The 14,184-nt window shown below is 51.6% G+C and overlaps 1 protein-coding gene across 9 annotated transcripts in view; it reads left to right on the plus strand.

Moving 5' to 3' along the window:
- Otof (otoferlin) overlaps positions 1–14,184 on the plus strand; it is an 88,465-nt gene that overhangs the window by 53,491 nt on the left and 20,790 nt on the right. For all 9 annotated transcript variants that reach the window (XM_015479892.2, XM_048804685.1, XM_015479895.2 and 6 more), the window contains 6 exons: positions 1,290–1,416; positions 1,899–1,953; positions 6,109–6,240; positions 9,944–10,006; positions 10,418–10,502; positions 13,982–14,141. In XM_015479892.2, the coding sequence (XP_015335378.1) occupies positions 1,290–1,416; positions 1,899–1,953; positions 6,109–6,240; positions 9,944–10,006; positions 10,418–10,502; positions 13,982–14,141 (622 nt within the window). The remainder of the gene's footprint in view (positions 1–1,289; positions 1,417–1,898; positions 1,954–6,108; positions 6,241–9,943; positions 10,007–10,417; positions 10,503–13,981; positions 14,142–14,184) is intronic.

Genomic DNA, 14,184 nt, shown 5'->3' on the forward strand with positions numbered 1-14,184 from the left:
GTGGCTCGTCCTGACCTCTCGCAACCACTTTTTCCGCACGTGATCACATCAAACCCCGCCCCCTGGGCAGGTCCCAAACAGGACTTTCTGGGATTGGTTCAACCAGCGCCACCTGGGCGGGGTCTGGCCTCCCATTGGCTGGCCGGAGCCAGGCCCCGCCCTGAGAGCCCAGGTGCTCTAGGGATGGGTGCTCCAGGGGTCGGGGTGGGCACTGCCCTTTGGCACCACCACTAGTCTGGAATTGGGCAGATAGCCCTCTTCTGGATGGAGGTTTCCTGTCCTCCCTTCTCCCTATCCTTTGTTCTTTACACCACCCAGGGATTTTTAATCGGAGGGAATAAATAGCAGGAAAAAGTTTTTAGCCAATTCTTTTGTGGGGTGGGGGGAACCAGAGTCCCAGGAGTGCTTATTCAATGGAAGAAGTCACCGTCCTCTCACCAGGCTGCAGCCTGGCCTCAGCCAACTGGCAGGTCCTGGCAGGCCGGAGTGGCCTGTGGCACTAGTCCCTCAGGGAGAATGCTGCTGGGGAAGGGGAGGACAGATGTCCAACACAAGGAAAGGAGGCCAGACAGAAGAGGAGAAATGTGGTGAAGAGGAGAGCTGGGTGGGAGCCACCTGCCCTTCACGTACCCACTCTCAGTCTCCTGGCCACCATCTCCAGCATTTTCTCTGTGGCCCACTGGTCCCCCTAATCTCTGTCCTTACCTCTTGCTACATGCCAGTTACTGCTGTGCCTTCTCCTTAGATTGAGAGTGCTACTGCTGGCTTAGGCCCACACTCACCACCTTTGGGTAGCTTTTTGGGGTTGTCATTTCTTCATATCAATGGATTAATACACACCAGTACAGGGCTAGGTCCTGAATTTCATCAACTATTTTGCATGGATAAGATACCTCGAAAACCTCAGTTTTCCCATCTATGACATGAATATAATGCCTACCTTGACAGGTGTTCCCTATAAAGATTAGAGATCCATGTGTAAAGTGCCTGGCATGTGCCTGGCATTTAGTAACCACTCAATTAAAGGTAGCAGTTGTTATCCATGTAAGTATGGATTCTTTATTCCCTACCTTCTTCCACTTTAGTAAATAGTGTTTAATGAAAGAGTTACATTCAACTAAAATAAAAAAGAAAATAAGACCAAATATAGTTTCAAAAATAAAAGACCAAGATTGGGTAGAAAATACTGCAAGTATACACTGTCCCATTCAAAGCAGATGCTACCAAGTAAACCTTAAATTTGATTCTTAGCTTTGCCACCCACCTAACCAGCCCTTCTTCTTCCCCAGATGAACCAGCTGTGCTGGAGATGGAGGACCTTGACCACTTGGCCATTCGACTGGGGGATGGGCTGGATCCTGACTCAGTGTCTCTAGCCTCAGTCACTGCTCTCACCACCAATGTCTCCAACAAGCGGTGAGTTGGCATGAACCCAGCATCCCCAACTGTCTCCACTGTACCAGGAAGGATCTCAGTTGCCAGGTTCAGAACTTGTGTGGAGAAGAATCAGGCCCCATGGACTGCTCTTTCCTGGCCCCTCCCCTTCTTCTTTTCCCTGGGTGTCCCTCTCACCCTTTCCCTGCACAAGCAGAATGCAGCTGCTGCATCCTGTTCCCAAGCCATTGAACACCTCCAGGCCAGGGAAGGCATGGAGCTGCCAGCCCTCATTTCAGCCTGGTGGCCTCATGTCTGGCCCCTGTTACTTCTGTCTTTGGTTAGTCCTCTCCTATGGGGACCTCTGAGGACAATTAATCCCCATTCTATTTGGCATTCCTCTTAGGGGTTTTCAGACCATGATTCTGTCCCTCCACCCTACTGCAAGCTCTAACCCTGCCACCACCCTCCTCCCCACAAGCACACCCCTTCCACCAGGCCTGATGGTACCTTCTCCTCCTCAGATCTAAGCCAGACATCAAGATGGAGCCAAGTGCCGGGAGGCCCATGGATTACCAGGTAGGTGGCACCTGAGGCCTACTGACTTATAGATTCTGCGGTGGTGGGCAGTTCTAGCCAGATGTGCCTTATAGACCCTGTCTCATGAATCTGGGAGTCATAGCAAACCACAAATTGCATATAAATTCTCAAAGTTGACTTGTTCCTGGGAGGCATTCCTAGAAAGGATAGAAGTATTGAGGTACAAACCCAGAGAGGAGCTGGAGAGCTCTGCTTGTGCTGGTCAAAACCCTTCCAGGCTTTTGTGTTCAGCACAGGACATCATAAAGTAAGAGGGGCCTGGAAAAACCATAGAGACCAAGGAGAAACGCATGCAGGCAAAGGTACGCATGCACACCCACACAAAGTATTCAAATAGTTGAATACTAGCCTTTGGAGAAAGATTTTTGGGGTGATTTTTTAAATTGTTGTTCTGAATTATTCTATTGCTGGAAGTAATGTCAGTCTTGTTATATCAGGATAGTGGGAATGTGGTTTGTTTTTTGTGTTTTTTTTTTTTTGCTTCTCTGCATTTTCTGATATTAAAACAACTTCTTTGTATGTTTTTTAAAACTGGAGACAAACAGGCTGAGACAGGGAGGGGTGTGCAGCTGTGAGTTATGAATGTGGCTCAATGCAGGCAGGACAGGTGATGAGCATGGCTGCTGGGACAGGCCACACTGGCCCTAGCTTTGCAGGGCCAGGCCTTCAATCTTGGCTGTTCTCCCAGAGTTGACCAGAGCCTGAGAGGCAGAGTTACACTCACAATAGGCTGGTGGACAAGCCTGAAGCACCTTCTACTTGCATATAAACTGGAAGCAGGGGAGAAGGAGGAGGAATCTCTGAGGCAGGTGCCGGGGCCCTGCCTTGCTCCAGACCCTCCCCCGAAGGTAGTGAGACCCAACATAGGTTCTTAGCATTGAGTGGGTATGCTGAGGGGTCGAGGGGGGACAGAGCTTTAAGGACACCCCGCTTGGCTGGCCCTGCATTCCCTATTTGTGGATGGTCTGTCTGAGTATCAGCACCAGGCCCCAGAATCAGAGTGAGCCCCTCTCCCAGGGTAGAGCTTTATTTTGATGCTCATGCACAACCCCCACTCTCCTCACCTCCCTCAGGAGATGACATGAGTGACGAGAACCACCTTTCTGTGGGAAAGGCACATCTGAACATGTTTCCCCAGGGATTTGCCTCCTCTCCCTTAATCCATGCTTCAGTTTATCTTCACTTCTCAGCAACTGTCTTCCCAAGGGCTTGAAAAATGGCCCCAGGAAGTGTCCAACAGACTCACACTGGTGGTTTTAAGTAATGTTGCCAAAATCCAAACACAAAGAGTCCTGAGGATTCTGAGGGCTTTCTAAGGGCCCAAGGGTTTGCTTCCGTGTGCTTAGAACCAGAGAATTCTAAAGAACAAAAACTCCAAAGAACAAAGACTCCAACTCAGATACCATGCCACAGGCCTGTCTCATAAAGAAACATTGAAATGGAGTTGTTGTTATTAATGTAACTTATTTTTTGAAGATTTATTATATACCAGGCACGGTGCTAGGAGCAATATATGTGTCTCCATTTAAATTAATTCTTAACAACTACTCAAATATATATGTTACTACATTTTACAGGAAACTGAGGCCAAGAAAGTTAAGGCTCTTGCCCCAGGTCACACAGAGAGTCAAGGTCAGAGCCCAGGTTCAGACCCAGGGGCGTCGGACCACAGCACTCAGGGTCAAACTTGGGCAGTTGCTCCCTTCTGGACCCTGGTTTAGCTCACTCGCTGCTTACTGCTTGTTTTCAAAGGTTTTTCAAACTGTTTTCTGCCAGAGACTTTTGTTAACTAGATATTTTCCCTCCAAAGACTTCTTAAACAACATCTGTCTACTTTCCAGTCTTGAGTTACAGAAAGCCTTTTTTGAAGGGGGAATGGGTTACAATGGGACTTTTTTAAGCCTTTGGCATAAAAAGGTTATTGGAAGTTAAGACTCTATAAACTACGGTGCAAAGAATATTCCAGAAGGACTTCTAGTGTCTGTTTATGCTCATCAAAGTAAACTTCCAGAGCTAAGTTAATTGGCCCTACTTCCTTTTTGGTTCCCTGAAGAAATGGTGATTGTTGAACCTCTTTGAAGCTTGGATTCTAAGCTGTCACTCAGTCCTTCTGGACTTCAAGCTCCAAATAGAAATGTTTGCTTTCATGGTTCAAGTGTTGTTTCAATGAGTAAATATTCAGTTTCCCATTTCTATACTTTCCTGGCAACATTCATACTGCAATTAGGTTTCTGATTTCTTAACACCGTGACTTATGATGTGTGGATTTTTCTTGATATTCAGGCTATTTATCACATTTGATGCATACAGTGAATGATAATTTTAGAAATGATTCTTGTTTTATATATAAAAAAGGAAAATAGGGCTGGGGATGTAGCACAGTGATAAGAGTGTTTGCCTAGCATGCACAAGGTGCTGAAGTTTGATCTCCAGCACTGGAAAAAAAGAAAAAGGAAAATAATTCACTCAAGTAAAATCATATTTAGAAGTTGCATGAAAGCACAGCAACTACATTACCACATCTTCGCGATGAGAAGCACCAAGAGCCATCTTTCCTGTTCCATTATAGGTAAATGCTCATACTAGCTGAGATAAGGCATTTTGGTTAATTGGTCTTGTGAAACCATCCCAAGGCATCCCCAACCCTGCCAGCTTGAGACAGACCACTGCCTGAAGGCAGATTCTAAGAAGCCACTTAGAGCAGATGCTGGCACTGCCCAGAGTTTCCCTCTGTTGAGGATGCCTTTATCCTTTCATCTCACTCACTCCACCCTCACCCAACCTCATGGGTAGCTGGTGTCTTAGCTGGTAGCTGAGAGATTTGTAGCGTGGTGAGTCCTCCTCACTCACACCTGGTAGCATATTGATGCCAAGCTCAGCGGCCCCAAGTCTATTTACCATGACCACTCCAAGGGGACAGAAACTTCCAAATCCAAAGTGATTTAAAATGAAGGTTTGGGAAAAGTAGTGGTCACATCAGAAATTCCACAAACCAACCTCTGTGTGTGAGGTGTTTTTTTTTTTCTTCTTCTTCTTTTTTTTTTTTTTTTTTTTGCCAATAATCACTTACACTGAGTTCCATGAGGCGAAGGAGTTGACTTCACTCCCACCTGTGCCTGGCCCCAACAGGTGTCCCCTAAATATTTGTTGAATGAATGGACAACTAGAAAAAGGCTTCCCAGGGCAAAAGTAAGATTCCAGGGAGCTGGAGGCTACTTGAAGGACACAAAACACACGCAACATACAATGGTCAGGTTGAAAAAGTGGCTCGGTGGCACCAAAGCCTCCTTGCCATTCAGAGAAATTAAAGGCAAGGAGAGGGGCAGGAATGCAGGAAGGGAGCCAGGTTCCAGAAACACAAGAAAGTAGCAGAGGCTTGCAGGCTCACATGAGAGACCCTGGAACAGGAAATTAAATGTAAGCTAACAAAGACTCTAAAAGCTTAATTCCTAGCTGGGCACAGTGTTGTGGGCCTGTGGTCCCAGCTACTCTGGAGGCTGAGGCAGCAAGGTGGCAAATTTGAGGCCACGCTGGACAACTTAGACACTGCCTCAAAATGAGAAATAAAAAGGGCTGGGGACATAGCTCAGCCATAAAGCACCCCTGGGTTCCATCCCCGGTACGATCTCCTGTGCGACTCCCAGCAGCACCTATGTGCAAAACACAGATAAAGCTTAGTTCCTGAGGGCATGAAATATGTGAGGTGGTTTTGGCACCCCACCCTTCACCCCTGGGCAGAGCCATCCCATCCATATGGGGAAGAACTCAGGGCTCTAGTATCACCTAGGAGCTTTAAAAAACTGACGCCTGAGCCCATCCCTGACACTGGTTGGATTGGCCAGAAGTATGTCCTGAGCACCAGAGTGGGGGGATGCCCCCTGCCCCAGATAATTCTAGTGAACTTGGCTTAAAGGTCACCCATCCCATGTCCTGCTGCAAACCAGGGCACTGAGGCTTGGAAAGGAAAGAGCCCAGGATCTCCCAGCAAACCAGACAGTGGTCAGCGCAGATCCGAGGACGTGACTCAGTCAGTGCAGCTCCCTGAGCCCTCCTGCCCTACTCCTGGGCTCCAGCAGGACCAGGCTCCAAGGCCCACTCAGCTGTCTCCCCAGCTCTTCCTTCTCCTGCCCACAGGTCAGCATCACAGTGATCGAGGCTCGGCAGCTGGTGGGCTTGAACATGGACCCTGTGGTGTGCGTGGAGGTGGGCGACGACAAGAAGTACACATCCATGAAGGAGTCCACCAACTGCCCCTACTACAATGAGGTCAGTGGCCCCATGCCTAGGTGGGGAAAGCGGCCTCCTGAGATGTGGGAGGAGGCTGGGCCCCAGCCCCACCCAGGCCCAAAAGGAGCAGCTGAGTGTCAGGGGATGTACGGTGCTCCCAGCAGAGGTGACTTTGGCCCACTGTGTTATAACGCACTGACACACAGTGCCAAACCCTCTGGACCCCTAGTCTAGAACCCAGTCTGGCCCTGTTCTGGCCAGGGCCACCCATTGAAATGAGTGTGGCCTGGGTGCTCCTGTGCGACTCCCAGCAGCTCCTATGAACAAACCCCACAGCCCCATGAGACCTGGTCCCAGCTATTTTCCAAGCCAGAGCCCTGGGCAGTGCAGCTTTCTCCAGCCCAGCCATCAGTGTGGCACCAACGCCATTAATGAACATTTCCCATGTGCCCAGGACTCTCCTGATGCATTAGTTGCATCAGCCATCAGAGGTTGCCACTGATACCCCACTGCTCACACAGGGACACTGAGACTCCTGTAGGAGGTTCTTACAGCCCCCTCTGGGGGCTTCCCTTCTGACCACTGGCCTTGACTTGGGTGCAAGAGATAAAATACCTGGTGCCTTCTCTTGCTTTTTTCAGCCCTTTGAGGTCACATGAAAGATGAGGGACCTAGTTCAATGCCCCACCTTACAGAGGAGGAAGCTGAGACCTCAATACCGGAAGAGACTTCCCCACTGTCCAAGGGTATACACAATTCAAAGCAGGGGTCAGACTGTTCAGCCTCTAGCCCAGGGCCCTGGCTGTCACCAGGGCACAGCATCTTGACCCCTGGGCTCCACATGGAACCCCATCATGACCAGCTCTGGTGAGGGAGGTCCAGGCCTCTCTCAGATGCCTGGACCCTGAGCCTCTCTTTTCTCAAGAGGTACAAAGTGGCTCCAGGAAATGAGATGTGCCAGGCTGGCTCAAGTGAGACACCCGTCCTTCTTCCTGAGGTTAGGGAGGGCTGAGGGGAGCCATGAGCCGCTGTGGGAATCCTCCAACTGCACCTGCAGGAAGATAAACCTGTGCACACTAGGTTTGCCCTTCAGCCAAAGCCTGGCCGAGGTGTCATGTGTAGCCACAAATGGACCACATCTCCCAGCCAGTTTCTCTTGGGGCCCCAGGGCAAGACGTCACTGCTCAAGACTCCTTCAGCCTTGTGTGGAGTCAGGACATCTCTGACCTCATGTCAGGACACACCCATGACTACAAAAGCATCTAACCCAAATAAGGGTCTACTTTCCCATGATAGCTACAGAGACAGGTCCCTGTGACCCAGCGTGTTATTATTTTTTTTTTTTTTTGAGGTAAAGCCATGATTGGTGGGCTCAAGGGCTCACTTTGTACCAGGCCCATGCACCTCATGTTCTTTTCAAACTGCTCCCTTCTTCCAAGGTGCTCTGCCACTCCTAGCAAACTCCTGCTACCATGCAGGGTCCGCTCAGATGTCTTGCCACTGAGCAGTCTTCCTTGCCCTCTCTGGGTCAGAGGGTCAGTTCCAAGCCTTTATTTCCTTTTTCTTCTCTTCCTCTTCAATTAAAGATACCCCAGGGTCACAGAAAGGTACTGCAGCTGACAAATTCTCTGAGCTAGCAGGAACTTTCCTTTGGTTGCACTAAAGGAGCTACAAACAACCAACACGACTTAACAGATTTCTAAGCAATTCCAAAAGGGACTGTGCTCAAGAAATACCAGGAATGTGACCAGAGACAGTTCAGAGGGTGTAGGATTCTGGCCCTAACTGAGCTAGCACGTTGCATGGGGCTGACCCATCTCCAAGGCTCCAGGCCTGATGACCCATCCTGCCTGGCTCTGAGCCTGCCCGGGTGAAGGGAGGTTCATGGAGGGAGTTCTGCCCTCCCAGCACAACCTGTCCCACATGGGGAAGGACGAGCCCTCTTCCCCATGTGCCTGATCCTGCCTGGACATCTGGGGAGCACCATCTTCCTCCTGCCTAAAATCAACCTCTCCCCTTTGCCATGGACCCTTCTCTTCCTACATCCCGAGGAGTCTGGCACTGCACCGTCCACCAACACGACAACTTTGTCTAAGCCTTTCTTCTGGCTCCTTCGCCTTTGCCTGTGTGGTTTGACTGCAGCACATTTTGTCTAAACACCACTATGAAAACTATGCCTACTCAAGGACAGGAACTAGACGCTCGTCATCCATGGATCAAGGGCTTTGCCCACTCCCATGGACCTCTCCAGCGCCACCTTTTTCTCTCCTCTGTTCCCAGTAGGCATGTGAGTTGTCCCCACCTTCTCTTTCCCAGTCACACCTCAATCTCCGCCCCACAGCATTTCACAAGATCAACGAGGATCTTACTCCTGAGGACAATGTCCCCTGCTGTCCTCTCTCCCTTGACTGCCCAGTCCCTCCATCTGGTTGTCTACCTGCCCCTCCTCTTTTGCTCCCACATTTCTCCAGCTCCTTCTCCCAACCTCCTGCTTCCTCTGCCCACTGCAGAGGTCTGCTTCTTGGAGCCCTATCTTGAGCCCGCCTCCCCTCTGACACTCTCTCCCCCCAGGTCTTTCCTCCATTCAAAAGCTGCAGTCACCATCCAGGTGCTGATGGTTCCCAAATCTAGATTCCCACCTGCCTCTCCAGAGTTGCAGGCTCCCCACCCCCAGCCAGTGCCACCCGGACCTGTTACTGCCACACTGAACAATTAAGGCTAATTGTGCATGTACTGCATCCACACCCGGGTTGAGAGCTCCACCAGGGTCCTCTCATTTCAGGACTTCACAACCACACCTCACAGATGTCCCTGTGCCCCTGGAGAGATTCAACTTGCTACCTGAGACTCTTATCCCCATATCACAGGGGTAAACTGAGGCTCAGGAAAGAATGTGATGAATCCCCAAATCACATCTAGATGTGGCCAGTTCTAAATCTAGTGCTTTTACCCACAGTGCTCAAGGGCGAGGCTCCTGCAGTCAGGAACCTGTACTCTTGTGACTTTTATCCCTAAACGCTTCTTTTCTCACCCGTGAGTTCACCAAAGCAGGGATACTTTTGCTCACTACCCACACCCTTTTCCCAGCCCTTGTACCCCGGCCAGGGACAAGGGTGGGGACCACAAGTGGCAGCCTCCAGCACAAGAAGACAGCTCACAACACTGCATTTTAGGTTTACAGTCAAGGAAGTGCCTTCAACACCTTAGGGCCTCAGCGCTAAGAGTCACCTTATTTTCCCTCTTAACCCCCCAGAAGTTGCATGTTCCAGGCAGAGTTGTGGTTTAATGGCGATATCTGTGTGGCCCTCAAACCACAGTGTATCACACAGTCAAGAGCATTTTCAATTCAGTGACTTGTGATATAATATCTCATCAGAGCTTCATGAGGTGGGGGTCCATATCCCCGTTTTACAGCTTAGGAAACTGAGGTTCAGAGAATGTGCTGTTCAAGTCCACACTGCTAGAAAGAGGCAGAACTGGGCCTAGAGCCCACAGTCTTTCTGAGCATGTCAATGTCAACCAGTGGTTCCACTGACTGGCAGCAGGTGGCCCAGCCTAGGGGATGGGGTCCTGCCTCCATCACTCAGAACAGGATGGTTTACCCTACTGCTCATCCGAAACTTGGGGCTCAGGGGAAATGGCCAGGGTACAGGCAGGCACTGCCAGAAGGGAGGGGCCTGGCACTGTCCTGGGCTCTAACTGCAGCCCCCCAGTGACAGCAGCCTGGTCCTTCCCCCTGCAGTACTTCGTCTTTGACTTCCATGTCTCTCCTGACATCATGTTCGACAAGATCATCAAGATCTCGGTGAGTGGGGAGCAGCCCCCGGCAAACAGGGCCACTGGCTTCAGCTGCACCTGTGTGCGATCTTGCTAGGTGGCCCCTCTGGCTGGACCAGTCATATAAAGGTAGCCTGGTGCCTGGACACATGGCTGGGCACAGGGGGCTCAGGATGGATTTTGGCCCCTCCTGTCCCTTTAGCCAGGTGCCTCTGTGACATGTATAACCTACTCGCCAAAAAAAAAAACCAGGTGTGGGCAGGAGAGGCGGATGCTGAGCCTGAGTGAGCCACCTCAGCCCTGCCAAACGCTCTCCCCCTTCACCACTAAGCTTGGGTCCCCAGAAAGACTGAGGTGGTGTCAGTGGGCCCCGCCCTGGCCCCATGGAAAGCTTCGCCCCAGCCCTGCCTGACTGGCGGCTGGTGGTTCTGCCCGGAAGGTGATTCACTCCAAGAACCTGCTGCGCAGTGGCACCCTGGTGGGCTCCTTCAAAATGGACGTGGGGACTGTGTACGCCCAGCCTGGTGAGTAGCTGTGCATGGGCTGGCCAGCCAGGTGCGTGTGGCTCCCGGAGTGGGGCAGCCATGGTCCTCCCCACCGTGGCAGTTCCTGGGCTCAGCCTGGTGGGGACCACATTCTGGAGACTGTGAGCACACACCACGTGGCCTGAGGGAAATGGTGCGCACAGTGTGTACACAAATGTGGGCAACAGCTACCCCGTCTGACAGTTCTCCCTCGTTATCAGGGGAGTAACACCATGCAGAGCCTTGGAGGAATTCTGGACAGGACGTAGCACGTGCTGCGTGGCCGCCCTTGTCTAGGGTGCAGAGAGAGGTGCCTATCCTCACAGCCTGGGAGGGTCTGTGGCCAGCCTCCTGCCCCCTGAGCTGGCACCTGCCAAGCAGAAAGGACCCCTTCCATCCTCACAGGAATCCACCATCCTCCTTTGACAGTTGAGGGACCTGAAGCTCAGAGATGCTCCAAGTCTTGCCCCAGGCACCCAGCTGATGTGTGTGTGTGGGGGGGGGGGTCAGGCCATGTTCTCTAGATCCCTCCTTAAGTCACACTGTTCAATCCAAATGTGGTGGTGATAGCCATTGCTGAATGCAGTATGACAGCCTCTGAGGGACTCCTGGACTCTAAAAGCAGTTTTTTACAAGAAACCCAGGTCACCTGAGGAGCAGCTATGTGGGGCAGAGGTTGGGCAGCTCTGTAAGTACCTATAGACCATGTATGGAGATGGTGAGGCAACCCCAAGGGCTGGCCCAAAGCACTTGTCACTACATGGCCAGCTTGGGGCCCTTTGGGGTTTCAGTTTCACCCACAGTGTCACATTTTACCTTCACAAAACAGTGAAGTAGGCAGCTGCACCTCTTCCCATTTTACAGATGACTTAAATGAGGCTAAGAGCCTTGAGGGGCTTAGAGGTGTCACTTAACTAGAAGGATGAACTCCTGGCACTTGTGGTTCAGCCTAATAAACAGTCAGCTGACACACCTTCAAACTGGGACTCAGATCAAGGAATTTGAGTTCAGTGCCCAGGAATATACACATTAAAATTATAAGATCATAGAACATTCAAGCTACAGCAGACCTTAAAAATATCTGGTCCAATCTTTATTACAATGGAGCTGCCCAGGGTCATGAAGGACTTGCCCAAAGTCTGGGAGTAGAGCTTAGGCCTCAGGCTTCCAGGGCAGTGCCTTCTCCACTGCCCCACACAAGTCATGGGCCCCAGGGGAGGCCAGCTGTACTGACCTCCAGCTCTCTAAGGAACAGGGAAGAGTCAGTCTGCTTTCCAGGAAGCACACACGGCTGTGGGGCCATGGTTCTGAATGTCACTAGCATCCTGAGGATGACCTCCTCCCAGGGCTGAGCAGTGGGTGTCCCCTGTTGCCATTGGCAGACCTGAGGCTTAGAGTCAAGATGAAGTAGGAAAATAGAGAGAGTAGGGGAGCTCAGTATGCCCCCCTGGGCTTCTGGTTGGTCAAGTCCTGATCAGGAAAGCATCGCCCTCATGGAGCCTCAGCAGGTCCAGCACTGAGTCAAGCATGCCATCCAGAGGTGGACCCTCCCTACCCCATTATAAGCACATGAGCACCATTCCCATATGGAAACTGAGGCTCACCAAGCTCAAATAGCTGGCCCAGGGCCACACTGGGAGTTAAGTGGGCAGAACTAGGCTGTGGGCCCCAACTTGGGCTCTCTACTAGGGTAACCCATCCCTGGACTTGCTGCTTCTACTGTCTCTGCCCCTGAGCCTGGTGCCCTTCTCAGAGACCAAACCTGGGTAGTGTTGGGAAGATGTTTGCAGGGACCCAGAATTACTGGTTGCTCATACAGGTGGTGTCAGCACCTGGTGGAACGGGAAGAGCTTCGGGGGGTCCAGAGCCTATTCTCACCCTGGCAGGACCCTCTTTACCCAGTCATAGGCGACAGGAGGAAACTTCAAAGCTGCTCTCTGCTGGAGGGGAGTGTGGGTTTGTAGGTGACGAAGAGGCCTGGGACGCTGTTTTCCAACCAGCCAGTCAGAGCCAACAGGTACCAGAACCAGACTGGACACAGGTGAAATGATGTTTCAGGCCACTATACACAGAGCAGGGCTCTCGGGCTGTTCTTGCATCTCTGACCTGGGATCACACAATATCAGGACTGGAAGGGCCTCAGAGGTCATCAGAACACTGTGTACCTGGCATAGGGACCCCTGCATCAATGTTGCTGATGGTCACCTAGCCTCTGCTTAGACCTCCCAGCACCCCCTATTTTAGGTATCTCCACTGTGTTTATGTCAGATAAAGAAAAAAAATCTATCGCAAACTTCACCCATGTCTGTAGGTCCACTTTTCATGACAGAAAAATATTCCCTCTTCAAATAGCTTTAAGTTTGAAGGTAAAATTCATGTCATTCCTGAGAGTGTGTTATTCCCTTTTCTTGCCAAATTTCCCTAATTCATCTAACCATGTCCAAATCTGCCCACCTGTCCACCCGTCTATCCATCCACCCCTTCTGTCCATATGTTAATGGACCCTGCTATTCATTTATCCATCCACCATCCACCCATCCATCCACTCCACCAGCCAGTCAGCCCACCCAGCCTTCTGTCTGTGCCTCACAAAACACAGGGAAAAGCTCCACAAAGCAAGGCTTCCCCTCTGCCTCCTTCCACCTCTTTCCTGGGTTCAATGCCAACCTGAAGGAGCAGGTCTTCCTAAAGTGCCTCTCCTTTGCTCCACACTGTCCTAGGTCCTGGGGACCCTGGGGTAGGACCACGGGCCCCTGTCTTTAGGAGGCTCTCAGTTCACAATTGAAACCAAACAGCACACAATCACAGTGAGGTGGGAGACAGACGTGGGGGGCACCAAGCTGTGAGGAAGTCAGGGCAGGGTGCATGGACGAGAAGACCCTGGGGCAACTGGCCAGGGATGGAAGAGGAGGGATGGGACTCATTGACCATGAACACAGTGGCCTGGAGGTGGCATCAGCAGGAGCTCAGAAAGGAATGAGGGCTTTGCCTGGGGAGTAGTGCAGAAGAGCGAGGCAGGGAGAGCCGCAGCAGGAGCCCAACCCAAGCCCTGGGGCTTCACTCCAAGGCACTGGGGAGCCCCAGAAGGTTTGGAAAGCAGGGAGGTAATTAGGTAGGAGCCACCACTTCAGAATACCCTGTCTGGTGGCTATGTGTGTCCGGCTAGAGTGGCGACAGTAGGAGAAGCCGCAGGCCAAGAAACCCAGTTAGGAGGCTCATCACCAGGAAGCCACGGCACACATCCCGTGGATGACCTGGGTGGGGCTTGTCCAGCTCACAGCTCCTGAGACCAATTTCCCTCTGTCTCTCCCTGGCCCAGATACAGGCAGAACTGGGGACCCTGGTCTCTGGGACCTGCAGCCTGGGGTCTCTAGAGGCCAAAAAAAGTGCTAAGCTCTGCAGGGCCCTTGGTCTGCCCTAATGGCAGGGAGCTGCAGGGGTGGGGACATTGGGTACAGCACCCCTCATCACCACTGCAGAGCACCAGTTCTATCACAAGTGGGCCATCCTGTCAGACCCCGATGACATCTCCGCCGGGCTGAAGGGCTATGTGAAGTGTGACGTCGCTGTGGTGGGCAAGGGGGACAACATCAAGACACCTCACAAAGCCAATGAGACAGAAGAAGATGACATTGAGGGGTGAGCCCCATCTCGCCCCAGCCCTTCCTTTCCCCAGAGGAGC

The sequence above is a fragment of the Marmota marmota genome, unplaced genomic scaffold (genome assembly GCF_001458135.2).
Source record: "Marmota marmota marmota unplaced genomic scaffold, marMar, whole genome shotgun sequence".
Classification (NCBI taxonomy): Eukaryota; Metazoa; Chordata; class Mammalia; order Rodentia; family Sciuridae; genus Marmota; species Marmota marmota.